The sequence below is a fragment of the Alternaria burnsii genome (assembly GCF_013036055.1).
Source record: "Alternaria burnsii strain CBS107.38 chromosome Unknown 698, whole genome shotgun sequence".
NCBI lineage: Eukaryota > Fungi > Ascomycota > Dothideomycetes > Pleosporales > Pleosporaceae > Alternaria > Alternaria burnsii.
Window position 1 is genome coordinate 232012 of NW_024066111.1, and position 26918 is coordinate 258929.

General features: G+C 51.8%; 8 protein-coding genes across 8 annotated transcripts; 4 read left to right on the top strand and 4 right to left on the bottom strand.

The window, feature by feature from the left end:
* Nucleotides 1–261: 261 nt before the first annotated feature.
* On the top strand, nucleotides 262–3560 carry GT037_004232 (heme-dependent catalase; the record flags this gene model as incomplete). The annotated part of the gene is made up of 6 exons (XM_038929279.1): nucleotides 262–537; nucleotides 593–1560; nucleotides 1870–1937; nucleotides 2153–2402; nucleotides 2477–3006; nucleotides 3097–3560. The coding sequence occupies 6 exons, from the start codon at nucleotides 262–264 to the stop codon at nucleotides 3558–3560; spliced, it is 2556 nt and encodes an 851-aa protein (XP_038787551.1).
* Nucleotides 3561–5046: 1486 nt separating this feature from the next.
* GT037_004233 (phosphoadenosine phosphosulfate reductase) lies at nucleotides 5047–6007 on the top strand (the record flags this gene model as incomplete). Its single annotated transcript, XM_038929280.1, has 2 exons — nucleotides 5047–5215; nucleotides 5268–6007. The coding sequence occupies 2 exons, from the start codon at nucleotides 5047–5049 to the stop codon at nucleotides 6005–6007; spliced, it is 909 nt and encodes a 302-aa protein (XP_038787552.1).
* Nucleotides 6008–6696: 689 nt separating this feature from the next.
* On the top strand, nucleotides 6697–8654 carry GT037_004234 (sulfate adenylyltransferase; the record flags this gene model as incomplete). Its single annotated transcript, XM_038929281.1, has 4 exons — nucleotides 6697–6715; nucleotides 6777–6926; nucleotides 7029–7946; nucleotides 8014–8654. The coding sequence occupies 4 exons, from the start codon at nucleotides 6697–6699 to the stop codon at nucleotides 8652–8654; spliced, it is 1728 nt and encodes a 575-aa protein (XP_038787553.1).
* A 413-nt stretch (nucleotides 8655–9067) lies between these two features.
* Nucleotides 9068–9497, bottom strand: GT037_004235 (uncharacterized protein; the record flags this gene model as incomplete). The annotated part of the gene is made up of 2 exons (XM_038929282.1): nucleotides 9068–9129; nucleotides 9206–9497. 2 exons carry the CDS (start codon nucleotides 9495–9497, stop codon nucleotides 9068–9070), a joined length of 354 nt encoding a protein of 117 aa, XP_038787554.1.
* An 847-nt stretch (nucleotides 9498–10344) lies between these two features.
* GT037_004236 (uncharacterized protein) lies at nucleotides 10345–12427 on the bottom strand (the record flags this gene model as incomplete). Its single annotated transcript, XM_038929283.1, has 2 exons — nucleotides 10345–12060; nucleotides 12119–12427. 2 exons carry the CDS (start codon nucleotides 12425–12427, stop codon nucleotides 10345–10347), a joined length of 2025 nt encoding a protein of 674 aa, XP_038787555.1.
* Nucleotides 12428–12847: 420 nt separating this feature from the next.
* Nucleotides 12848–13193, bottom strand: GT037_004237 (uncharacterized protein; the record flags this gene model as incomplete). Its single annotated transcript, XM_038929284.1, has 2 exons — nucleotides 12848–12906; nucleotides 12998–13193. The coding sequence occupies 2 exons, from the start codon at nucleotides 13191–13193 to the stop codon at nucleotides 12848–12850; spliced, it is 255 nt and encodes an 84-aa protein (XP_038787556.1).
* Nucleotides 13194–13858: 665 nt separating this feature from the next.
* On the bottom strand, nucleotides 13859–26288 carry GT037_004238 (uncharacterized protein; the record flags this gene model as incomplete). The annotated part of the gene is made up of 9 exons (XM_038929285.1): nucleotides 13859–21076; nucleotides 21155–23795; nucleotides 24461–24489; nucleotides 24537–24626; nucleotides 24677–24896; nucleotides 24968–24990; nucleotides 25079–25353; nucleotides 25785–25995; nucleotides 26049–26288. Coding segments are annotated over 9 exons (10947 nt in total), but the record flags the coding sequence as incomplete, so codon positions are not given.
* A 100-nt stretch (nucleotides 26289–26388) lies between these two features.
* On the top strand, nucleotides 26389–26835 carry GT037_004239 (uncharacterized protein; the record flags this gene model as incomplete). Its single annotated transcript, XM_038929286.1, has 4 exons — nucleotides 26389–26425; nucleotides 26496–26525; nucleotides 26655–26705; nucleotides 26774–26835. 4 exons carry the CDS (start codon nucleotides 26389–26391, stop codon nucleotides 26833–26835), a joined length of 180 nt encoding a protein of 59 aa, XP_038787558.1.
* Nucleotides 26836–26918: the final 83 nt, after the last annotated feature.

Genomic DNA, 26918 nt, shown 5'->3' on the forward strand with positions numbered 1-26918 from the left:
GCATGCAGGAAGGCTTCCCGGAGCAGCTTCCGACCACACAGTGCACGCGTGAACATCAAAGAACTGGAATCATTCGCGTGTTACCCCGCATCATCTAGAGCCATCTCATCCAGACTGAAACATGGAGAAGTCGACACTGTCGGCGAGGCGGAAGCTAAATGCTACGCATTGCGGGGTCGCCATGAGGACCACGCTGGTGGCTTAAGTAGACCGTCGTCCGTATACAAACATCAGTCAGAAATCTACTACTGCTCCATCAACATGAGTGGAACCAAGATCGAAACATGCCCCATGGGCTACCATCGGATTGAGAACATCCATAACGGCAGGGTAGCCAGCGGTACCATCAAAGCTGGTGGGCAAGACAAAAAAGCTCCCGGGACATACATCAAATGGAACGCGCCCGGTGTTGAACATATCCCAGACGACGAAGAAGAGAAGATTAAGCAGGTGTCTGCTCAGTTCAATCGGTTCCAGATGATGAACTTCAATGAGCATATGCATTGTCTGAGAGGCACGCATCTGAAGACACAAGGTGTAAGTACATTTTGATCTTTCTTTCAAGTATTGAATATGCTAATCGTAAGTACAGTGCGTTATGGGCAAATTCACAGTTCATGATAACCTTCCCGAGCATCTTGCCCAGGGCATGTTTGCCAAACCTGGTACCTACGACGTGATCATGCGCTACTCATCCCTGACACCCAAGATCTTACCCGACAACCTTGCAGCACCACGCGGCATCGGCATGAAGGTCTTCGGCATCGAGGGCGAGAAGATCTGGGGAGAAGACAAGAAGACGCAAGACTGGACTTTCAACAACTACCCAGTCCTCGAGCTACGCGATCCACAAACCACATACGACATTGCAGACGCCTTGGAACGAAACTGGAACGACCTGCCGACGTTTGCTGACGAGCAGAGCAAAAGAGTAGACGCAGACGTCGCAACACTGGGTGGACAACTACCAAAGCAGCACATGGTCGCCATGCCAGAGTACTCACAATCTGCCTACCGCCACGGCGCCTACGTAGCCAAATACGGCGTCTTCCCCGCTAGCCAATTCCAAAAGGATCTCGAAAACACTGAAGTCAAGGACTCGGACCCCATCAACATTCTCTCCCAAACCCTCCGCACACACCACCTTAATAACACTATCTCCTACAGCTTTTGCGCACAGCTCCTCCAGGACCTCACTGAACAGCCCATAGATGACATTGGCATCGAATGGGACCCGAAAAAGTACCCGTTCGAGCAGATTGCCACCATTGAGTTTCCGCCGCAGGACTCGTGGTTGCCAGAGTTTAGGACTTGGTGGGATGATCGCATCACGGTGAATAGCTGGCATGGGCTCAAGGAGCATCAGCCGCTCGGAAGCACGAATCGGATGCGCAGGGTTGTTTATGCGGAGAGTAGGAAGTTGAGACTCAAGGTTAATGGGTACAAGGAGGGGGATTATGTAGAGCCGGAAGGACTAGGTGATGTGCCTGCGAAGGGGGTCGAGGCGCCGCAGTTGGATCTGAAGTACCAGAGTGCTGTTACGACTGCTGGAGCTGCGTAGTTTGGTTGCTGGGTAGTTTGTAGATTTTGATGTTGCTTTTTTTTTGTTCTCTCTCTCCCTCATTCTCGCTATTTCGCTTGTTGTGATGTTCCGGATGTTTGCGCGTTCATTTTCGGGTGACGTCTATCCTATGCATCAGTAGTCCCGATGTATGACCATGTCTACTAAGCTGAAGGACTCTAGATCGCATTTCTAGCTTCAGAATAGGTAGGAAGCAGCAAAATACAAGGTACAAGTGCGACTTCCCTGGGTGGCGGCTCCCCGCACATGCGGGTACTAGTTACATGGAGCTAAACTTACTGATCCAGCGACAACGACAACAATAACAACAGTGATCAGGGTCGCCTACAAAGATCTGCAAGACATAATAAACATTGTACGTGCAAGACTGTGAGTTGAGCTACACCTGTCAAATATGCGAATCCCTTCTTTGTCTTTACTGACGTGTGGGATAGCCTGCATCGTAACGACCACAAGCGCTAGCATCATCAACATCTTTCCCCACATCAGGATGTCGTCTAGTGAGAGGATGGTGAGTAGCCGCAAAGGAGGAATGAAGCTTTGGCTTGCTCCGAGTACTCTGTTCTGGAGGCAATATGACTAACATAATGGAGGCATATCCCTATGGGAAACCGTACCCAACGCCTTCGAATGGTACACAACATGACGAAAACAAACTCTGGATGCAGATACAATACGAAGCATATGTTGACGGCATCGATCTGACTGTACTACCCTTTGCCAAAGAGGCTATTGCAAGCATCACTTCGCTAGCCAGTAATGCGGTGGACATGCAAGAATTCGACTTTTCGACTTCAAGAAGAGTTGATACGCATACCCAGTAAGTCCAAAACTCAGCCCATGACCGCTCCAGCAGAGTACAGATATGAATTTCTACTAACAGAGATCTTACAGCCCTATTCCGGACTGGTTCCGTGCTCTCGAATTGAACGCCGCAGGCCGCGCAACACCATCTTGGAACGTATCCTCCCATCTCAAGTTCATGAGCGAACACAGCATCGCCCATTCTGTACTCTGCATCTCTACGCCTCAAGCCAATGCTTTTCTGACCGAGAAAGACGAGGCACTAAGGAAGAAGAAGACGCTTGCCCTCGCCCGCCTGCTCAATTGCTTCGCTGCAGAACTTTGCAGAATATATCCTGAAAGGTTTAGTTGGATGGCTATCATGCCTTTGCCTCATGTGCAAGAGTCGATCACGGAGTTGAAGCGCATGTTTGGCATGGTTGGAAGACAGCCAGTGGGCGTCGGCGTGTTGACAAACCACGAGGGCTTGTATCCCGGCGATCCAGCTTTCGATCCGCTCTGGGTGTTTCTCCAAGAAAGAGCGGGGAAAGCCGAGGGGAGTGGTAAGGAAGTAGTCTTTGTGCATCCGACCGAACCCATCATCAAGCTCGACGATGGCCGACTGATAAATTCACGGCCTTGTAAGTTTCTTTTTTCTCTCTTCCAAAAGCCACAAGTCGTCGCATGACAAAACAAGACCAAAAGAAAATCAAAAGTTGACCTACCCATAGCACCTTTACGTTCCGGTCTCGGAGAATTTTACTTTGAAACCGCCCGCGCAATCTCCAGTCTAACGGCCTCTTCCACCATCGTCACCTACCCATCCCTCCACTTCCGCATCTCCCACGGCGCAGGCGCCTTTCCCGACATCTCCGAGCGCTTCCTCCTCGGCTTCCCCGAAATCTCTTCCGCAGCAAGGGAAGCGTACAAATCCCGCTTTTGGTACGATAGTGCGGGCCCTGTGTGGCCGAACCAGATCAAAGGCCTGACGGATGGAATGGGAATCCCGATTCGTCAAATGGTGTTTGGGACGGATTATCCATATGGCATCGGGTTCTGGGACGTGGATGCTAATATCAACGGGCTGGCATGGTCGGGCGAGTTGGGGTTTGAGGAGAAGGAGATGGTGTTTTGGGCGAACGCAAAGGAATTGTGGAGTGGGAGGATTGGAGTGTTGGATCGGATGGAGAAGTAGAAATCGGGGTTGATGATTGTTCTATTAGATTTGTGCGCTGATGAAGCTTGATGTGTGCATGACGTTGATGAAATGATGGATATGAGGTAGGTGTGTCAGTATCAGATCCCATCGGAGCGGCGACTACAGATTACAGTGATGTGCAGTCACACATTGGTTGCGAAGCTGGACGTATAAGAATAAGAACGAAGCGATGAAAGGGTCTGATCGTATACTGAATGATGCAAGCGAAATGCAATAAAGACCTTATATCAGTCCACCAATAAATGTCCGGCCAAGAGGATTTGGCGGTATGTCACGTTCTCCGAGATCATACAAAGTAATAGACGTAGATGAGCTTCTCGCATCCACGGAGTTGGACAGCTCGAATCAGTGTAAGAATTTACTGTCAGCAGTACAATTTGCTAAGTGCGGCAACAAGTCCCATCCAATCGATGCAGAGCCGCAAACCTTACCGATTAGCCGCGGGGCGGTTTAGTGTGCAAAGGCCGAATTCGTTAAGACAACAGCGACCCCGCCGTGACATCCGCCACATTCTTGACAACAACTCGCCACCAAGCGTACAGATGAGATTGTGTCGCATTGCTACCTCGCATAACTACCAGGGAAGATGATACAGTAGTGCATTGTAGATGGGAAGGTTGGATTGCGCACGCAGAACAATGCTCACGCCCCAGAGCGACAGGCTGCACTGAGTCGTGCACAAGGCCAGAATTCTTTCAGCCTCATGCATAGACAGCTATAGGTAAATTTTCTAATTGCCGTTCCACAACAACCCGCACTAATCGATGATTTTGTAGAAAATCCTGATGCGTGTCGCAAGTCTTCTGAGCGAGGCCCCGGACGCGATCGCCCGGCGCTTGCCGATGGACCGGGGCACTCCACCGACTCCATATTGCCAACAAAGACAAATATCAAGAGAAGGTCAAGATGAGACAACATTGCATGTTGAGATTAGCCACCAGCCGCCTGCCTAGTCCGTCAGCCAAAGCCAGATCACTATGACTTCAACCTTCCGCATTGTTCGGCAGACGTCGACGGGATGACGTTGATGACAAAACCTCAAACCATCGGGCGATTTCCAACCAACGCACAGCCGCGGAGTACATGAGCATAGACGTCGTCCGAGCCTCAGATCTAGCAAAACGTCTACTGCCGCCGAATGATTGGCGAGACTGCCTTACATAAGGCTGGCAGGAAGAGTTTTGCTCCACCATGTACTAGCGCGAATTGCGTGATCGCACGTCTTCACCCCCAACTATCGCACCTTGCGGAGATGGGTTACAAAGCGATCCCGATGGCGGCGCCCAATATATACTCCAGGCCGTGGTCGCTCTCCCTCTTTCCACCTCCAGATCCAAACGATTGATAATAGTAGTTTCTTTCGGGAAACCTCCATTATACACCAAATCAAAAAGACATTCTGCTTCTAGTTTCTCGGCACGTGCTTGCCATATCCCAAACTTCCGCCACACAATCTTGAAACATGTCGTCACCAATGTTTGCAAGTGTAGACTCTTTCAAGCAGCCTACACTCCGTGAGGAGTCAGGCTACGCTTCAGCCGAATCCAGCCAGGAGAGTCTGCCTGAAGTTTATTTTACAAAGCCTCACTTGAAGTTCATCAACGCACAGCTACAAAAGCTCGAGCCTCAAGGTATGTGGTAGTGATTCGTTCTTGGAAAGCGTCGTGGATTGACTGGAAGTAGATGTTCTCCGATGGTGCATTACATCTCTGCCTGGACTGTTCCAGACTACCGCCTTTGGACTCACTGGCCTCGTCACTGTGGACATGCTTTCGAAGCTTGACGGACCACTGAAGCACAACATCGACTTGATCTTTTTGGACACACTATACCACTTCGATGAAACATATGCCCTTGTCGATCGAGTAAGGAGGCGATACGGAACACCGGTCCACGTCTACAAGCCTGCCGGCTGCGACAATGTCAACGACTTTACTGCCAAGCACGGTGACAAGCTCTGGGACACCAACGACGAACTCTACGACTACGTTGCCAAGGTAGAGCCCGCTGAGCGTGCCTACTCTGAACTCCAAGTCAAGGCCGTCCTGACTGGCCGTCGACGCAGCCAAGGTGGAAAGCGAGGAGACCTAGACATCATCGAGATCGACGAGGCTGGCCTCATCAAGATTAACCCTCTAGCCAACTGGAGCTTTGCCCAGGTCAAGGAATACGTTGACGCCAACGACGTCCCATACAACGACCTCCTCAACAGGGGTTACAAGAGTGTTGGTGACTGGCACTCTACACAGCCAGTAGCTGCAGGAGAGGATGAGCGATCAGGGCGCTGGAAGGGAAAGGCCAAGACTGAGTGCGGTATCCACAACCCCAAGTCACGATACGCTCAATTCCTTCAGGAGCAGGCGATGAAGCAACAAAACGAGGACCTAGCCAACAAGCTGCAAGAGGTCTCGTTGAACGTTTAGGTTGCTGGGCTGTCATATTCACGTTTAGTTGCATCGCATTAGCATGGGCGTTTGGGTTTTTTTTCCGGGTCAAGGCATAGCATGGGGTTTGGGACATTGAAATACTGGGTTTGCGGAAGCCGCATCCGATGATGTATACGGGGCCGAATTGCCACCGATGTACGAGCCAATGAAGCTCAATTATGAATCAAACGAATATGAACCAACGCGCTAGACCTGTCATATACGTGATGCGTTCCTGAAAATCGCTAAAGCCCATCACATATTGCAGGACGTGTTACTGCATCTCCGCCCCGCTCACGTCACTGCGGTTACTTGGCCCAACGAAAAGCCGAGTGAGACAGGCTCTAGGTATCGCGTGCAATTGCGCAATCGCTCCCAAGATCTGCCGACCCATACAACAACCCGCTTTGTGCCCTAGTCTCTGCAAGCAGAGAAAATCCAGAGAAGCCCATGGTCAACAATCGGGACTGGGATCCTGATGTGTCCGCAGAACCCGGGGAATAAAAAGCCCTTTCCACCCGGTCCCGCCTTGTAGTTACTTAGTCGCGCATCTTTCTTTTTGAGTGACCCAAAACATCCTTTGCGAAGCCAGCCTTGCATAGTCAGGAACGACGTCAAGCCTTCGCTAACATAATTCACCAAAACTTGCTACACAAATCCTCTATTCCTCACGACATTCCGTAGAGATGGCGAACGCACCCCATGGTGAGACTGCCTCGCAAAGCTTGAGAAGCTGGTCATAGACACTGACAGCGGGTGACGATAGGCGGCGTCCTCAAGGACCTGATCGCGCGTGATGCGCCCCGACGCAAGGAACTCTTCGACGAGGCCGAGAAGCTCCCCGCTATTGTCCTCTCGGAGAGGCAGCTCTGCGACTTGGAACTCATCCTAAACGGAGGTTTTTCACCCTTGGAGGGTAAGTCGTCATGCCGCCCGCGCTAGGCGAGGGGCACGGAAAAGCCACCCCCTCGTGTTTGCCCTGTTTGCAGCAACACGACCCCTGACAGCAACCATGCAGGTTTCATGAACCAGAAGGACTACGACGGTGTCGTCTCGGAAAACCGTCTCGCCGACGGCAACCTCTTCTCCATCCCCATCACGCTCGATGTCTCGAAACAGACAATCGATGAAGTCGGTGTCAAGCAGGGAGCTCGCATTGCCCTTCGTGACTTTCGCGACGACCGTAACCTCGCCATCATCACCGTCGACGATGTATACCAGCCAGACAAGGAGAAGGAGGCGCGGGAAGTCTTCGACAAGGACGGCGACGTAGCCCACCCCGCCATCAAGTACCTCTACGAGACTGTCAAGGAGTACTACGTCGGCGGCAAGCTCGAGGCCATCGACCGCCTGGAGCACTACGACTATGTCGGTCTCCGCTACACGCCCGCCGAACTGCGTCTGCACTTTGACAAGCTTGGCTGGTCCAAGGTTGTCGCTTTCCAGACCAGAAACCCCATGCACCGCGCTCACCGTGAGCTGACGGTCCGCGCTGCCCGCGCCCGCCAGGCCAACGTCCTCATCCACCCCGTCGTCGGCCTGACCAAGCCCGGTGACATTGACCACTTCACCCGTGTCCGTGTCTACCAGGCCCTCATGCCCCGCTACCCCAACGGCATGGCCGTCCTGGCTCTTCTGCCTCTTGCTATGCGTATGGCTGGTCCTCGCGAGGCCATCTGGCACGCTATTATCCGCAAGAACCACGGTGCAACCCACTTCATCGTCGGTCGTGACCACGCTGGCCCAGGCAAAAACTCCAAGGGCGTCGACTTCTACGGCCCCTACGATGCTCAGGACGCGGTCGAGAAGTACAGGGATGAGCTCGGTATCGAGGTTGTGCCTTTCCTCCAGATGACCTACCTCCCCGACTCGGACGAGTACAAGCCCAAGAACGAGGTTGAGCAGGGCATCAAGACCCTTGACATTTCCGGAACTGGTGCGCTAATCTCTCTTTTGTTCCCATCTTCTTGCCTATTCTCTCCGAACTAACAGAGTGTGAACAGAGCTCCGCAAGCGTCTCCGAACCGGCCAAGAGATCCCCGAATGGTTCTCGTACCCCGAAGTCGTCCGCGTTCTCCGCGAATCACACCCGCCTCGCAGCCAACAAGGTTTCACCGTCTTCCTGACCGGTTACCAGAACTCTGGCAAGGACGCCATCGCACGCGCTCTCAACGTCACCCTGAACCAACAAGGAGGCCGATCCGTCTCCCTCCTCCTCGGCGACACCATCCGCAGCGAGCTCTCGAGCGAGCTTGGCTTCAGCCGATCCGACCGTGACAAGAACATTGCCCGCATCTCCTTTGTAGCCGCCGAGCTCACCAAGGCTGGTGCCGCGGCAATCGTTGCGCCCATTGCTCCTTTCGAGGACTCGAGAAAGGCGGCCCGCCAGACTGTGGAGCGATTCGGATCCTTCTACCTCATTCACGTCTCTACCCCACTTGAGCACGCGGAGAAGACTGACAAGCGTGGCGTGTACGCCAAGGCGCGCGCTGGTGAGATCAAGGGCTTCACCGGCGTTGACGACCCGTACGAGGTGCCTACCAATGCTGATTTGACGGTGGACTTGTCCACCACCAACGTCAGGACAGCGGTTCACCAGATTGTCCTGCTCTTGGAGAGCCAGGGTCTTCTGACACAGTTGTAGATGATTGGCGACAAAAGAGGTTTTCTTTTTTTTTCATTGTTCTGGCATTGATGCGATGAAAGCTACATTTTTCTTTTAATGGATTATGATTGGATGGTTATTGTATTGACCTGGCTTTACGATTTGCTGGGGTTCAAGATGCACGGCATAGATGATGTGGTACCTAGACATATGGTTTAGACGATTGGTAACGAAGAGCAGCAAAGTTGCTTTCTGTATCTGGAATATACAGATGGAGTCGATGAATGTTGCACACATCAACCTTGACGTGATGACTCTATGTTGCTGTTTAGAGGAGTGTCTGCAACTACTTGTCGCTGACCATAGACTGGATATGCTGTGTGGCATACCGTTCTTAACATCCCACTCGCACTTCATGTTTCTTCCTCCATTTCCCTCTCAATCTCTGTGTCTCAGACGAACCACCCAGCAGCAACAGCTAGTCCCCCACCAACCACCGCAGCAAACTGCGCATCTAACAAACCATTAGCATACATCCCACCCCCCGATCAGCGGTAGGACTAGAATCCAAAACAAGACAAAAAGCATACCTTTTGTAGACCCCGCCGCACCCGTAGTAGGCGTCGCACTCGGACTCTGAGCCACCCTTTCGGAAATACTACTCGCAGCCGATGACAACGCCGAAGAAAAGGCTTCGGAAGCAATCGACGACGCTGCTGATTGAGCGGCCGAGGTCGCTTCTGCGGGGGCTTGCGTGGAAGTGTTCAGCGTGTTTCCTGACGCTGTTGATTCGGCGTCGGAAATGGCTTGGTCTTGGGCGAGAGATGGGGGGAGTGTGGTGAAGATGGGGAGGAGGAGTGTGAGCATGTTGAAAGAACGCATTGTGGTTGTGGGTGATGAGCAGACGGGGACGGGATGGGGTGTTGAGATGGTAGTGTTTGGTAGTCTGGTTGATGGAGATGTGAGATATTTTGCGTATGTATATTCACTTAGGAGTGAGAGTTGATTAAGCAAAAAGTGTGCATAGGAACATCGTCTCCTTATACGTACATGTTAAATCCTCCAGGCTGTTCTTTCGCACCAAAATCGCTAAAGAAGAATAACCCGTCCCTATTCCATCTCATTCCGTCCGTCACCTCCCTGGAAGAAGCCCAAGACCATTTTCCATGACGCTCAGTTCCTCACACCAAGCCACTCAGCACGCACAACCTGCGTGCATGCCCTCAGCCTCTTGTCCCAAATCGTCAGTAATAATAAGCCACAATACCTCTTACAAGCATGCAATCAATCATGGGCGGTGGATCTACCTGTGGCAGGAAGGTTCCGTGGTCGTGGCGGAAGGTTGGTCTCAGCCATAGATGTACGAGTATGGAAGCACATGTTTTGATGCAAGGCTGTTTTGTGGCCTGGAGTACTGGGACGGGCTAGGATCTGATTGAGAAAACGCGGGTGGTGATGCAGTGCAGATCGGAGACGTGATGTAGATGATGACGTTTTAGGGGTCCGCGGACGCTAACGCGTGGGAGGGCTGGGGGTGGTTTGCTTCTTTTCGTGGGGTCGCGATGCAGAACTTTGATTTGATAGTCGTAAAACTCAATGGTGTGTTGCCAGGTTTCGCCCTGTATATCATCTTCCTGCAATGCCTCATATGTGCTGCAAAGGCGTTGTGGTACATTTGCTTTCGCGACTTGGCCTAACGCACATCGCACTTACATCGATCGATGCTTGTTTATTCACACAGTCGGTGCCTTGTCACACGTTTGATCGTCCACCCGTCAGTATCTCCGACGGAGCCTACTGCAAGCCTGCCGACCTCAGAGGTACTCTTCGCGTCTCCGAACCGTATTTTGACGTCTTTGAGAATACGAGCCCGGTCTGAAGCCTCGAGGAACGATCCAGTAGGCGGTAGCGCCACGTAAAGATTATCCCTCATCACGAGGCTCGACATGTTCATCATGATGTCCGGACCGTTTGTTAGGAATGTGCGAAAAACTGCAGGGACAAGGCTCGCGAGGATCAAAAGTGATGACGCAAATACCAAGACGGCGGCCCAACCTTTATGCGCTTGAATAACAATCTCTTCGGTGTTCTTCGTCCCTACAGTGGACCAAGCTCTTGTCTTGAATCTTTCTGTCGTATTTTTAGTTTGGTTCATTGCCAGACCAGCGAAACTCGTATTGTCGTCAGTGTAAGACGTGGCATTAGTCAACCCGCCGGTCAGGGCATAGAATCCGTTCATGCAAGTCCAGTAAGCATTAAAGAGCTGTCCTAGATTGTAAGAATATGCTTTGTCTAGCGCAGGTGGTTTCTTGGTGAACGGTTCATATTCGTCAAAGCTTTTGTGTGAATAGTCCGGTGTTTGCAATACAAGTAAAGGATCTTCAGGAGCCATAAGATAAAGATCAAGCATAGTTGGAAAATCCTGATACCCAGCTTGAAACGTGCGTATAAAGTATGATGCAAATTTCGGCCAATTCGAAAAAGCCCCAGCGGTATCGAAATCGAGTTGAGTTTGAGCTGCTGGTGGATGACTGAGTCGTGAGCGGCGAATTTTGGAAACAGCGCATGTCGTTCTGATTGGGCAGAAGACTTCGACCTCGACGTACGTTGAAGTCATTTGGCATTGCAGATTACCATTAGTGATATTCCACCAACTGGATCCGAAATAGAATTGGAACGGTATCTGGCGTACTGGTCCAGGAGTGCTCCCGTTATCCGCAATGGCGATAAAAAACGTGTCGTCCCAACCTATTGCGTTATAACTTGTGTTGGCGAGAAAGGCACCTTGTGGCTTCCAGCCAGTCTGGTACCTTGGAACTCTTTTGCAATCTAGGGATAAGTATAATGTCTGGAGATTCATATTCATATTGGCCGCGTCTTTGTCGTCGAGGCCAGCCATAGGAACTCCAAAAAGTGATGCGAAGGTCGTTGTACTGGTCTGCTCCGTATTCACTTTGAACCATCCATCTTTGTCTGCGCTGACTGTGTCTTCAAGCGCCTCGACCAAGGGAATCTTTACATTGCCCCACAAATCGAGTGGTGATTCTTTTGTAGCCCTGGGACTCACGACAGCGGCCTTGTACATGGTGTCAATTATTTCCCACCATAACATGCGATCCGAACAACAATCCAACCCAAGGTTACCATCAGGTACCATATAATCAAAAGACGTTGTGTGGTTGGACGTCATGTTTCCCGTCGTTACTTGTCGGAAAGATGCTTGGCCGCCGATAGGCGACAAGGTCCAGGTTATAGCTAAGGAAAAGCCTAGAAAAGTGACCATGCGCAGTTGTAGCAAGGACATGATCGTGCTGGTGAGTGAGGTGCTACCAGCTAAAATGTCAAGTGTGCCGCAACGCTCCCCGGATTCTAGTCTCCAACGAAGGACGGCATGTGTTGCACGGCCAAGCACGGCTGCGAACAATATCGGGAATACAGTCGGTCCCTTCGCATCTCGTTAGTGAAGTCTTTCTAGTCAAGTTTCCTATATATATATAGCTTACATATTTGGCAGCACTTAGTAATGTCTGTGCTGGTCCAGCATCTGAGTGAACCGGAGTTTGGTCGTACTTTATGACAGCGAAGGCGAAGGCGAGAAACGCGACAGAGCAAGCGAAGAGCACCAAGTCGACAGTAAAATCTGTCAGTCGCTTGTAAAGCGAAGTTTTGACACGCCTCGGTAGTGCTGGCCAGGCTTGTCGCACGTCGTTGGTCGATTTTGGTAGTGGGGTGGTATGAATGTCGTCGGAGCCAATTGACTTAAGAAGGATGTCAGTGTCATTGGACTCAAGTTGAGTATGATTGCGTTCCATGATGTTACGAGATAAAGACGTGTTCACGATAAACGCTCTCAAATTTATCTCATGAGACAGGCTGATTGTCCAAAGTTGGAAGATAAAGCGGTGAAGAAGCCTTACGTCTATTCTGCGAGTTTGGGGGCCGCAAGACTGTGAGGCGTGGTACTGTAGTAGATGACGCCATTTTTACGCCTAGGACGAATGGTGAGCATGTATGGTGGCATATGCAAGTGGCAAATATCAGCAGATGCAAGCCTTCGTTAGATACAGGTGGCACAGCCCACATTCTTTCAGATTCAACCACTTATGTCTCACAGTAGCCGGAAATAGAATCGATAACATTGCAGCAAATATCACATTGTGATGTGTGAGGGTGTCGTCGAAATGCAATCCCCCACCTCGACACGCATACGCCTACATCCGACATTACCCCTCTTACATAAACGCATTCAGAGCCGCACCACCAACACCGAACAAAGCAGCATATTTAACTTCTGCAATATGTCAGCCTTCCCGAACTCCGATATCCATATTTCCTTTTCCCGTGTACTGCACCAGTAAGCAGGAAACGCGCCCACCACTCACCATGAGCATTCGCACCGCCCGTACTTGTCGCCTTAGCCGAAGCAACAGACGCCGACGAGGCTGAGAGAACAGATGCAGCCGATGATAAGGCGGTAGGATTGATAGCTCCAAGGCTACTGGAAACACCAGCTGGAATTTCTTGCGCGGTGGCCAGTACGCCAAGGAATGCGATGAGGTATAGTGGTTTTGTGAACATGATTGTAAAATGTATGCGATAAATACCAGTCGTTGATGGGTTCGATGAATTCAGTAATTGCGCATACGACTTTGTCGCTCGATTAAGCCAGTGAGCTCTGTTTTACGTACTATCATGTCTTGCTACTACGACCATGTATGACGCAGATGGTAGAATTAATCGACATGTTAGTTCTGCCATACACAATGCTTCTTCTTTGCTCCGATCACTATGCTTCAGTGAATATGGTTAGCGGACTTCCTAGTACGGAATAGCATCATGATTAGCGCAAATCTACGGAAGCTGAATGACGTGATTAAGAAGGAACTCGGTTTTGAGATAGACAACTCACAACACAGGGATAGGGATATTCTGTCTTAGTGTCAAAAGGGTACATACGTGTTGCACACCTGGCTGGGAGATAGGCTAAGGGTCTGAAGATCACTTAGTATCGCGTCATTTGTTACTGCAAAGTCATGTACACTTGGTGAGCAAAGCAACATACAAAAAATTCGATTTAGGCTCTAGGTATCCATGTTCTCTCGTTTTCCCATGCTCCGAGTAATAACACAGTAGATCACCATCTGCTTACCACCCATGACTCGCAGATACGCAGCGCACACAGCATCAAGTTATCATCTTGTCCATCCCCATCCCCAGCGTCCTCTAAGTGGATTGATTATACCACCTCCCTGTGCAGCCTTTGCCTGGACTTTGGCCTGTGGTTGCTGCACTTGCGACGATTTCGCTGGCGTATCCGGCCCAGCCCCCTTTCCTGCTGCACTGGAAGTAAGCCAAAAGCCAGATGTGACTACACTCAGCGGCTTTTCTGCAGGTGTTGGTGCTTGCTGTTGTCGCTTTTGCTGGCTCCCAATCCCAGGGCTAGTCTTGTCGCGTCCAAAGAGTTCGGAGATCCTCGACGTGGGGCTGCGCCGTGGCTTCAGTAAATCTCGACGGGTGAGCGGTGACGATTTGGGATCGGCCTGCTGGGTAATTGGTGATGCGTTTGCACTTGCATTGGCGTTTGAAGAGGCGAGAGCGGCTGCCTTACGTGGTCCGAATGCGGGCATAGTATATGGATCACTCGAGCTGGACTCGTACATTCCATATGAGGTTACACGGCGCGGGAGAGCTGGTTTGACATCACTCAGATCTGTTCGCGCGCCTGGCTGGGTTTGCTGCTCTGAGCTTCGATCGGCTGGCTGTTTCATTGCCAATGAACCTTTCGTTGGCTGGGGCCCGGATTGACTGACCCCTGTGTTGGATGCTGGAACTGGCGAGATTGTACCGAGGGATTCTCGTGACTTTGGCGAAGTAGGTCTGTCCCCTCCTTTTCTTGTTGTCTCTGATCTTGGTAGAGCCGCTCGGGATACCGCCATATGCGCTCCGGGAGCAGCAGATGACCTTCGATCTGCTTGTGCCGCGGCTGACGAGGCTGGACCTCGTTCTTCTTGCTGTTGTGGCGATTCAACTCCTCTTGCTTTGATTGATTCCGCTTCGCTGTTGAACAAGGCATCGCGCGAGACTGGTGTACCCGCTCTCGGGGCGGTGGATTGTCTTCGACTATCTGCTTGTCTGGCACTCGACGGGATTGTTGCCGTTCTCGTTGATGTTCTGGTGACTGTGCGTGTTCGCGCCGAGATTGGCGCTCTATCTTCCTCAATTGCTGAAGACCTGCGTCGCGTTTTCGTTCTCTTGGCTGATGATGAAGGTCTTCGTGTGGCGGTCGCTGGATCGTCCTCTGCAGACTGGAAGGCCGTGATGTCTTGCGCTCGTGCTGCAGTTGATCGACGGATGTGTTCTCGTGCAATGGGCGCCTCTTTTCCTGTATCTGATGCTGAAGGCCTTCCTTGGTTGCTTTCATCTCCAATGGACGGTTTTGGTGATGTTCCTGGACGCGTGAGGTCAACTGTGCTGGTAAATCCGGCATTGTCATCGACGGACTGCTCACGCGGTCTATCGACGCTACGGCGGATGGCGTTGTCTTCTTCGCCTTTCGAGACCTCGGAGTCCAAGACCATCTTCGTTTGCTCTCTAGCGCTATTGTATTCCTCTCCTTGAGCCGTTGGTCCTCTTGTTGGCTCTTGCGCTTGCTCTTGCAGCGCTTGAGCACTAGGCACTTCCAACATCCTGCCTGGCGACCGACTCGACTCTCCTTCATCTGACTGATCTTCTTTCTGGGGAACCTGAGACAGATTCCGTCGCGTTTCCGGCGGCTGGGTACCTTCTCTAGGCAACGTTTCTTCTTTTGCGATTGAGGTTCCAGCTTTGGTTGGTCTGCTGACGTCTCTACGGACTGGGCTTTGGACCTCTTCTTTGTCCGGTCCTTGAGCCGTGCGAGAGACTTCAACTTCAGTATCCGGCCAAGTCTGAAACTCAGGTGCTTGGGAGCGGGTGGTAACATCCGTCCGTGTACGAAGAGCTTGCTGAGGCCGCGATTCGCGTTGAGAGGGTCCCGACGAAAGCCGACGGGTAGATTGTCGCTTCGGTTCGTCCTGACGGAAGGTTTCATTCGTCGAAGCTGTTCGACGGATGGGGTAGCTGGTCTTTCGAGATGGTGAGGACTGTGGCCGTGTATCGTTGTCAGTGCGCTCTGGAAGGATTGGAGTGATTGGGTAGTAGTCGTCCTTGTGAGCGTAGACGGAGGTTTGCCTTGATCGAGTGTCGGCCCTTCGCAGAGGGACGGCATCTGATTCTCGACGATAGACAGACTGTCTGACCTTGCTTGTATAATTGTTTTGCCTTTTTTGCGTTCCCCCTGGGAGTTCCGGTGACCCAGGTGCCGCATCCCGAAAGGGCTGGACAGATGATGAGTGGAGAGCAGGCTGACTTGGTCGATGAGATCGGCTTTCTACCTCTGATTCTAGAAGCTTTTCCTTTGGCCAAGGCCCAAGACCAAGCCATCCTCGCTTCTTGGGCGGGCTCTCGATTTTTAGCTTCGGTGATGGCGTACGAGTATCCGGCTTCGTCCATGACGGCGTTTCGCGTATTGGATATGCTGGTGCCGGTGGATATTGCTGCTCAGGTGAGTAGTTTGTGCCCTTCTTTGGCTTTTGCTTAGGGCTTCTAGACTGCATCCCGACTTTCATTTGTTCACTGATCATCTCTGGAAGGGGCGCTGTGATCCCAGGGGCAGCACTGCTGCGTCTGCGATCTGCTGTGCCAGGCTCACTCGGTATCTTTGTCTTTCTTCTCGCAATCCGAGGGCTCTCGTTGCACTGACTCTCAACCTCAGTGCTTACCAAAGGCCCAAAGCCTGCAGCGGACGATACGATGTTCCCAGCATCGCTACTTCGTTTACTGTTAGATCCATTAGGTATCGTCAGTATCCGTGGTATGCTGGCTTGAAACTCTTGGGAAGCTTGCATCATGCTTCTTTCGAAGCGAACATCTGGATCAAGCTGATCTTCAGCATTTGTATGCGCAATAGGCGCCAGAGTTGGGTAGAAGAGGGTAGTCGGTGCTCTCTCAGACTGCCCAATCAAGTCCTCGCTCCCGTGAACTTCGGGTGATCCAGCTTTGCTTTGACCTCGAGAATCATTGCCTTCATCCGGCGGCTCTTCAGCAATCTGTTGGTAGATGGGAGGTGCGAAAGACTCCGTGTCAGACGCCAGATCTGTAGTACGTGCTTTCTCGACCTGATCGGTCTCTTCCTTGCGATCAACCCCGTGAGTTGATTCAAGAACATCCCTACTTTCCAATTCGGTAGACTCATCAAGGAGGACTACCTTGTTGTACTCAGGGCTTTGGTATGCCAAAGACTCTGTACGTGACAGAACACGGGTAGTCGGTGTTCTGCCAACCAAAGCGAGCCGTTCTTTAGGTGTCGCGTCTGCTAGATCAGTTATTTGTCGTCTGAAAGGGCGATCTAGATGTCTTGCATCCACTTGAGGTTCTGCTGGGATCCCTTCCTCTTCTCCCGGTGGGTCCTGTTGATTCGCGGATGCAGCGAGGACGTGTTCTCTATGCGTAGGTTGATGTGAGGCTGGACGCGACAAGGTGATCTGATCAGATACGTCTCCTATGTCCAATGGGATCTCAGATAAGGAAAGAGCTTCCGCCTCAGTTTCACGGGTGGTCACCCTACGCGTGGGCTGACGTGAGAAGGCTTGATAAGATTCATCGTCTTGTGGCAGGGACAAAGAAGGAGACCTGTCGAGTTCAACAGAGTCGTTCCGCGGTGCAGCTGATAGCACTGTATTCGTACGAGACGCTCGCGTTGGCTGGCGCGAAACGATACGCGAAGCAGAAGGCCCCTCTGGCAAGCCTTCTACATCGGGCGATGAGATAGATCTAGCTAGATGCTGAGGATCAGTAACTAGCGGGATCTTACTTGTCCGGCGAGCTTGAAAGGTAGGCTGGCGTGAAGCTGCGCGAGATGAGACGGGTTGTTCAAGCACCTCTTCTGCTACAGGAGAAGTATCGAAAGACACGGAAGCAGGTTTGAAAGAATCTTGCCGCTTTCCACTCGGTTCCGCAGTGGTTGTTCTGCGAATTCGCTCCACCGGCATTTGGAACTCAAAGCCGTCCTTAGGTACTAGTGAGCCTTTTCTAGACTCTTGTAGTTGTTCACCTGGTTGTAGAGTGGTTGTAAGGCGGATAAGTTCGACTGGATAGCGTAAAGCCTCTTCAGATCTATCACCCTCTACTGGAGAAGAGGTGGAAGACTCGGAAGTAGATCTGAAAGAGTCTTGCAGCTGAAAAGCCGGTTTTACAGTAGTCGTTCGACGTATCCGCTCTATTGAAACCTCGAGTCCAGGCTCTTCAATGACCGGTGACGCTATGCGAGACTCCTGTCGCCGTTTGACCGACTGTATATCAGTTGCTTGCCGAATGCGTTCAACCGGAAGCTGGAATTTGGATTCTTCTTCGACAACCGGAGTCACTTCCTGAGATCCAGACTTGGAGGTAGGAGTGCTAGGATAAGCCCTCACCATTTGCTGAATCGGTGATGCAGTCGATCCACGAATGCTCCTGGGTGCGGGTTGAAGCTCGGTCACTTCATCGATGGCTGGGGACGCACCATTGAAACCTAGCTCTACTAGCAGAGCATCAGCTCCAGAGTCAACTGTCACTTGTGGCTGAATGGCTGGTTGTACAATAGTCGACCTGCGAATCTGTTCTACTGGAGGCTGAGAATCCAGCTCTGCTGATGAACCGAGCTCTGGCTCTATCATCGGTTGCTGTACACCCGGCGGCGCAGTGATTGTTCGGCGAACTGGTTGGAGTTGCGGCTCTGGTTCATCTTCATCGCTGGGAAATAATTCTGGAGTAATCTCCAACTCTGAGGGAAATTCGGTATGCCTACGCTGTAGAGTACTTTGCTGCCGTTCGGCCGGTGCCACAGTAGTCGTTCTGCGAATGCGTTGTGCAGGAGGCGCGAACTCAGAGCCTTCTTCTTTTCCAACTACCGACTGTTGGCGAAATACGGATTCGGGTAGGACAACGTCCTGTTCAGTGGCTACGGTTGCTTGCTGCTGCTCGGCTGCCAAATCAGTAGTAGCTCGACGGCTTCGTTCTGCGGAAGGCGAGAAAGTAGGTTCTCCTTCTTCCACCAGCGACACGGTAATGTTTTGATGGGTTTGCTGGTATGGAAGCAACTCATTTTGATAGGATGGCGAAAGAGACGTGGTTCGACATATCCTTTCTACTAGAGGTTGAAATTCAGATCCCTCTCCTCCTACCGGCAACAGCTGCTCAGGATCTTCGGGCTCGGAGAGAGTTGCGTCATGCTCAAGCTCTTCTGTTCTTTGTGTCTGCTCGTGTGGTACTTCAGTAGTCGCCCTGCGGACTCGCTCTACTGGATATAAGAACTCTGACTCATCCTCATTATCATCATCGTCACCATAGAGGATTTGTAATGATTTCTGAGTTAGATCGCGTTCCAGAACTGCGTCTGCTTGCGGTTGTGTAACAAGAGAGACTGTGGTAGCCCTATGCATCTGTCCCATTCGCGATAGCAAATCAGACTCATGTTGATCCAAGGATAGTAACAATTCAGGGGATATCGCGCGCTCCGCCACGGTACTCGCACGGCTCTTTGCAGCTGGCAAGACAGTGGCAACTCTTCGGATGCGTTCCGCTGGCAATGGGAAATCGAAGTCATCTTGCTCTTGCATTATCGGTGATGATTCACGAAACGTCTCAGGCTTTGTCAACACGGTAGTAGTCCTACGGATGCGTTGTACCGGAGATGAAAAGTTGGCTTGGTCATGTTCTGGTATCAGTGTTGGTTGTGTGCTTGTCCTCCGCTGCTCGAAAAGTGGCGCAGCAGTCATTCGGCGTGTCTGCTGTATTGGTGGTGAAGCCAGTATATCTTCTTTCCCTTCGTTGAGTGGTGACTGTGTAGTTGCTCGCCGCTGCTGAGACAGTACTACAGTAGTCGACCGGCGAATCTGCTGTACTGGTGAGGGAGTATTACTACGCTTGAACTCTTTCCCCAATTCTCTTCTCGAAAAAACATTGGTCGGCTCAGCGTGAACTGAAGTCATCCTGCGAATCCGTTGTGCGGGGGGAAGAAAATCGGGCTCTTGATCTTCAACAACAAGCAGAGATTCCCCGTGAGGCGCTGGTTCTAGTGGAATCGCTGCGCGATCAGGCTCTCTTGTAGTCAGTCTTCTCAAAGAAGTTGCTGTCGGCTCATCCAGAGACAGAAAGTGTACTTGTTCCGATCCGTTCGATATTGAAGTGACTGGTGATAGAACCAATTCCTCGACTTGCATTTGTGGTAGTGTTGTGAGCGTGTCTTCATCGTACGACCGCTGTGCTGGAGGTGCAGATTCACGTGCTGGCTCTCTAAACGTCGGCCGTCGCGAACGCATCAGAGTGGCCTTCCTAGTAGACATGCGATTTACAGTCTCTATGGAAGGTGTCTTAAACGAGTCTGTGGACGGTAGACCTGTGACGATGCGTGGCGTCACCGATGACTCTGGTGACATCGGCCGACTAGCAGAATCACTCAACGGCAATGCAATCTCAATTTCAGAAAGTCTTTTTCGCAGTTGAGAAGCGAGATACCCAGGCTGAGTAGACTCAGAAGACACGAAGGAGACCGTTCTTGTAGCCTGCTCCTCGAGTTTAGTAACGGGCTGCACGATCGGATAGCGCTGTTGGCTAGCGAAGCGCTGTGTTTCCTGCAATTCTTCGACCCCTGGGCTTGGCAGAAGATCTGAGGTAACGAGGGAGGAAACCCTTCTGTCGTCTTGTGTAACCGTTGGTGTGGCGCTTGTCTTCCTCGTATAATCCAGCCGGACCGTTGGCTGCCTCGACAGTGGTATAGTGAAGTGCTTAAACACAGGTTCGTCATCATCAATACTCTGCTCCGACTCTGCGGCCAAATCCTTCACAGTCACCATTCGCGAAAGTGGTGTAGAATCAGCCCTTTCGGAAACGGCTGAACGTCCCACCACCGCGGCGCGGGTGTCTGATTTGTCCTCTGTATAAGGATCCTGTTGCGGCAATGCATCGCGTTGGTGCTCTGTTTCGGGTTCAAAGCGCTTTGTAGTCATTCTCCGAACAGGTGAAGCTGTCTCAAGGCTTTGTATGACGGCTGCGCGTTCCATTGGCATGAAGGTAGTGTCCGCCTGGTGCGTGGCAGGAATTTCAGCATCCGACTTTCGGCTTGGGTAATTCTCAGGCTCATGCGCCTGATCACACTGGTCTTGAATTGGCACACTAAACCCGGAAGGCGATGGAGTCAGACCACGGCCGTCATTGTAAGTGTCAGGTGCAGTCTCGTCGCATTGTTGGTCAAGCTGAGTCTCATATTGCTGTTCAATCTGAGAATCTTCACTTGTCTCATACTGTGGGCTATATTGTGCTTGGTAGCTCGACTCGGCATGTTCGTTCAGCTCTGGACCATCTCTGACCTCGTCAGCAGGCTCGTAGTTAGTACCTGGTAATGTCTGTAGAACGGCGGTGACGGAAGCAACGGCAGCGGGAAGCTCGTCTCTCGCCACTCGAAGCACCTCCTAGATCTCCACCGGCGAAACGTCTTCCGCCTGGTAGGGCTCTCGAGTGTTAAATGGAGGTTCTTTCGACTGGCTGAAGATACGGGTGAGTGCGCGGCTAAGTCGCCTTTGGTCAATACTGTCATTGACCGTGGTGAGAACATCTCCACTGGCAAAGTCGACCTGCTTGGACTCCGACCGTCTAACCTTGCTTGACACACCATTGGGTCCTCTGTTCAACACGAGTTGTATAAGGTTTGCGGCTGCTTTTTCTTCATGGTCATTTGGGCGACCTACCTCGAAATTTTCGATGTTAGCGCCGATAGATCCTTTTCTCTGCCAAGTAGGTGTGTTAGAGAGACGCGTGGGGATTTTCTCAGGCATACGCTGCGTAGTTTCGACAGATGACTTGTCATCATAATCGCGAGCAGTGTCGGAATCGGCAGGTGCATTCTCATGCCAAGTAGATTCGTGCGAGGCGCCAATACTGAGTACACGTTGTGCAAGATGTACGATGAGCTTTTCCCCCTGCTCACTCTCTTGCCGGTCCTGGAGCCGGACGTCAAGATCTCCAGCAATCGAATCTAGTTCGTCCATAAGCTGCTCCCGCGCCTCTGAAAGCTCAATTAGATGTCTACGTGTTTGCTGTAGCCAACTATCTTCGGTGAGCGGCTCTTTGTCAGCCGTCTTGTTTTCTGTGGCTTCCAAAGAGACGCCTGAATGGTATGAGACAGATTCCTGAGGCCTACTTTCATAAGGGGCATTGCGAAACAAGTCGTCATCGGTCACGGTAGGCCTTCGCTCGAGATCGATGCCAAGATCATCGGCTGCAGAATTGACCAGGTCGACAAGGTCAGGTATCGACTGTAATGCTTCGCGCAAACTGGAACGAGGGTCGTTGAGGTTCGGCTTCAGTTGCCCAGTAGATCCCACGTTAAGCCTTTCTGCCGTTTTGGGTGGGATATATGGACAAAGGGGAAGCCAATCATCATCCTTTTGGCAAGATGGTTGACAGCGTTGTCTACAGGAGGTGTTGGCACGGCATCGCTGGACAAGTTCTCCAGATACTCGTCGAAGCTGATTAAGACTGGGCTGACTGTTCTTGATGCTGCTGATGACAGACTGCAAGGTGTTTGCATGCTCTTCGAGGATGTTGTCGATAATGTAACCCAACTCGTCAGCGAATGCATCCCCGCACTTGTCGTATGGTATACATTCAGAGTGATGTCTACGGCGTCTCTGCTTACGACAGATATCATCGTTCAGTGGTTTCGAAGAAGAGGTTGTGGAGGTCGAGGATTCAGACAAGGCGCGTCTGCGTTGTCTCCGTTGGGTAGCTGGCACTTGTTTTGGCGGTGGTGCTCGAGTTGAGCATTGCCGGCATATCTTCTGCTGTGCATGATCGCGATGCTCGCCTTTACCCATGTATGAGAAATGACCACACGCCCTCTTAGTCCAACTACCAGGGTCTCGGAGTGGTTTACCAGTTCTGTTCGTGCCGTGTGATTTGATTCTTGCACCCGGAAAACCAAAGTCTTGCGTGACGCGACGTCCGTAACCTTGTCGGTTGTCGACGTCGTCCGGTACTTCAGTCTCATGATACTTTTCTTCGACACCAATGTTGGCTGTTAGGATCGGACCTGAGATAGTGCTTCGTCGAGAAGAACTGACGTCACTCGCTCCGTCGTGGCCAAGATTCCTTGATACAATCTCCCCGGCTCGCCTGCGAACATTGACAGACTTCCCAAATTGTTGGCTAGAAGTTTCAGTATCCGTGCTCGGAGTCCACTCAGCGACACGATTGATAGGTTCCTTTGAAGAATCGCTGATCTTAGCTAAAGAAGCAGTGTGTGATCCACTGCGCCTAAGTCGTTTGGGGGAAGTTCCTTGGTCTTCCTCGAAAGTTCTTCGAAGATTGCGACCAGACTTTGCACGTCTGCCCTCCTGTTGCGACCGAAGATCCGGATTCTTGGCTTCTCTAGTCTCAGCAGCTATTACTGAACTGCGAGTGGATAGGCGTCTCACAACTTTGTCAGGGGAATCTGATTTATCAACCAATCTTTGCTCTACGTTGCCGGCGAGCGGCCCCTCGGGTATACATTCTTGCGCAGAGCTGTCACTCACGGCTTGTAAGTCGATTCCGAAAAGCCTGGTGTCTTGAGGTGTGCTTGCAAAGATGTTTGTGGACCTTGGGCGACCCATGGACTCCTGTTCAACATCATGATCATATTGCCCCTTGTAATCAGTCATGTCCATGGGAGGTGTAGCTGTTCCGATCGTGATGGTGGGAGCACACTTGCCACTGGGAGGCTGACCTTTTGGCGCAAAGCTCTTCCTGCTGACACCGATTGTTGAAGGTGGAGGAAGGGGTGTTGACGGGTAGTGAGAGGCTCTCGTCTCGAAGAAGTCTTTAGCAGAACGAACTGATTGGGGAACATCGGGCGGTCTTGGTAATGAAGGTGCTATTGTAATATCGCTTCGTTCTAGCTCATAAGCCCGAGATCGTGTCTTGGAGTCGGAGGGACCAGACGCGCGTGATCGTCCATCGATACTGGAGCCAGCCTGCACAGATGGGACCGCTATTGTTGTCTCTGCTTTAGGCTCACGATAGGGATGTGCGATACTGTCCAGGACCTGACCGTAGGGGTTCTTACCTTGTAGATAGGCAGGTGATCTGCGGCCAGCTGGAAACGGTTGAGGTTCTCTCGAACATTGTGGAAGGGGCGAAGCTATCGGATTAATAGACTTGCGTCTCGATGCTGTGAGGGATGGCTGCTTTGCTTCTCCAGTTCCCGGTACTGTGGCAGGAGCTTCAAATTTACCCTGTCTAATCTTTATGTTCGATTGTTGTTGGCTCTGCTCGCGTGGTCCTGCATTAGCAGCTCGGGAAGCAGAACTTGACGTGGGTTGGTCGAAGCCTCGGGGCATGGGACGCTAAGCTATCGGACGATGCTTGGTCGATACGGAAATGGCAATGCTGTGTGATTGGATTGATTGGTGACTGTATGTAGAGAGAACTGGAATTACTGTGGTAAGGTAAGACACGCTTTCAGGAGATAGAGCAAAGTAAGACAGAGTGCAAAGGGGTAAGACAAACAGATGAGACGATAGCAATGAAGGTAATTTGTAGCTCGTAGGGTTGCTGGTGGATCCAAGTGCACTCAGTCCAGGTTGTAGTGGAAGACGGTTAGAGGGAACGGGACTGGAAGAGGTTCGCGGTGTTTTGGTGACCTCATGGAGCTCCTTCTATTCTTTGGGCGCGGAAAGCACGCATGCTCTGCAATTGCTACTATACATACCCCGCATACCGTGCTCAAGGAACGCTACTGACACATTTACTTCAACGCAGCCTGAAGGCTCTCAAGGACCTATGTTATGTCAGTGCTTGTTGTGTGGCTGCGCCCACGATACGCACCTCAAGCTCGATCTTGGCCTCAGCAATGTCGGCCTCGCTGCCGCTTCCGCTGGCAATCTTCTGTGCCTCGGCGATCTGGTTCCTGACAGCCTGTGCCCGTGTCAGTCGCTATTTCTCCAAAGTCGCGTGGTGGCTCGTACCTCGGCGCTGAAGTCCTCCAATGGGTAGCCCTCGACGGCGTTGATGCTGAGGACGGAGTTTGGCTGCACGGTAGCAAATCCACCAGACAGGAAGAACTGCTTGCTGCCACCCTGCTCCTCGATGATTTCGACTAGGCCAGGCTTCAGCTGCTCAATGGAGGCAACGTGGTTGGCCAGAACACCCATGTCACCGGTTTCCGCAGGGAGGTTGACCTGGACACTACAAACAGTCTCATGTCAGTTTTCGCGATTTCGCATTGCGGGATCGGCCGGGGGTCTCGAGGGACATACACATCCTGGGACTTGTAGATGGACTGTCGATAATCAGTTAGCGTTTGCTCTCCAGCGATAGTTCCAGCTGGATGCATTCCCCCACACGTCGCGACGGCTGGTATGGCGTACCTGATGCGGGAGAGCTAGGGAGAGCTTGATCTTGTCGTTGGCGACTTCGGCGTACCCTCTGCGCTGGATGGGGCGGGCAATGGCAGCGGGCCTCGCGCGGAGGGCGGCTCGGGCGATGCGGAGGGAGCTCATGATGGACGAAGTGGTGGGGCAATGGCAATGCGTGTCGAAAGTTGGGTGTTCTGCGAGGTTGAGTTTCTGCGGCCCCGGGCTCTTCTCGGGATTAGCCGAAAAGGTACCGCCAAGGCGGTTAGCATTCCCAGTTACCATTTCAACTTGAACACAGTAATAACACGGAGAAGTTTGTTTGTTTGTAGGATACAGCGTTTAGAAACTGAATTCCTTCGCAGATAAGAGGTTGATGAGATACCAAAGCTCACTCAGTTTCTGAGGTCGGGTGCAGTACAATGAAGTGCCTGTATTCAATAACTCCGGGGTATCTTAATCGCAAAACCAAGAACATATCTAGCTCGTTACGCTTGACGAAACTAATGCTTCTTGATGCTCCAACTTGGCGGACATCAATCGTCATAAAACTGCTGTGGTGCGGCCATGCTCATCCGTAACTGCCTCTCTCTCTGCTTCGCTTGCAACTCCAGCGTCTCCACGGCATAGCTAAGCCTGTCCTTCTTTGCCCTCAATGTTTTCATCCTCAGTTCCTGCTGCGCGCTGATGGTCTTGCCCCCACTCCTCTGTGCGGTCCTACTTGCCGGTCGAGAACCCGATCCACCATTGTTGTCACGTCCAAGTCTGCCCTCGTTCAGATCGCACTTGGCTATAAGGGATTGTTCACGACGTTCCAGTTTGTCCAAGTAATTCTCAACGCGCTTGAGGAGGTTGTCTACTTCAGGGCGGATCTCTGAGAGGAGTGCTGATTGTGCGGTCTGGAGGTCTGACTCGGAGATGAGTTCAAAGTGCTGCGACGGGGTTAGCTGGGCGAATGCATCCGGATACGTTGACTTGTACTCACCCGTGTTGTCTGCAGTACTTTGGCTAGTCGAGGAAAGTCGCTCACACCTTGATCTAGTATGTTGATGGATGAATCGAGCAATTGCATGCTACTGCGCAGCGAGCCCACGCACCCCTCCAATGCCATGATAGCAAGCGTGTCTTCAGTAGCACAAGCAAGGGCCTGCTGTGGTGAGTGGAGTGGAATGTCGCGGGGTTGTTTACCAGCGAGTGGTAGGATCCGTGCGCAGACGCCAAGCATATCGAAGTTCCGGTCGTTCGGCCTGAAAGCTCAACCGCCATCACCGTCATCCCTCGCCGCAACCGTCAATCGATCCATTGCCCCTCCAAAACAAGTCACAATGCCTCTTCTCGGAAGGAAGTTCCCGGCGCAGATCGGTATGTTGGCCTGCACCACGCAAAGAGTGGAGAATGAAGCTCGAAAAGACGGCTAACCAAAGTCCTACAGCCAAGCCCATGTGGCCTTTCTACGTCTCTGGTACGTCGCGCGACTTTGTTTGGACCTAACAAGATCTGGGAAAATCACACCGTGTGGGATTGGAAAGAGTTGGAGAACGTGGAGAAGCGAAGGATTGCTGTAGGAGGATAAGATTAACAAACGAGCCAGGTCTTGTCATCCTCTACGGTGTCAACTCTGCCGCCAACGCCATGGCCCAGTGTGCGTAATCCCCATCCGAAAGACGCAGCCAGCCGGCTTGGTCCATGTTCACAAGCTGACCAGCACAGCCGATGAGTACAAGAACGACCCGCGCAACCCAGCCCTCAAGAACCAGGCGCCGAACCACTAAGTCTGATACTTCACGATATGGGGAGCGGTCTTTGGGCATGCAAGTGCCTTTTGAGGCAGTGTACAATAGCCGCGGGGACGGAA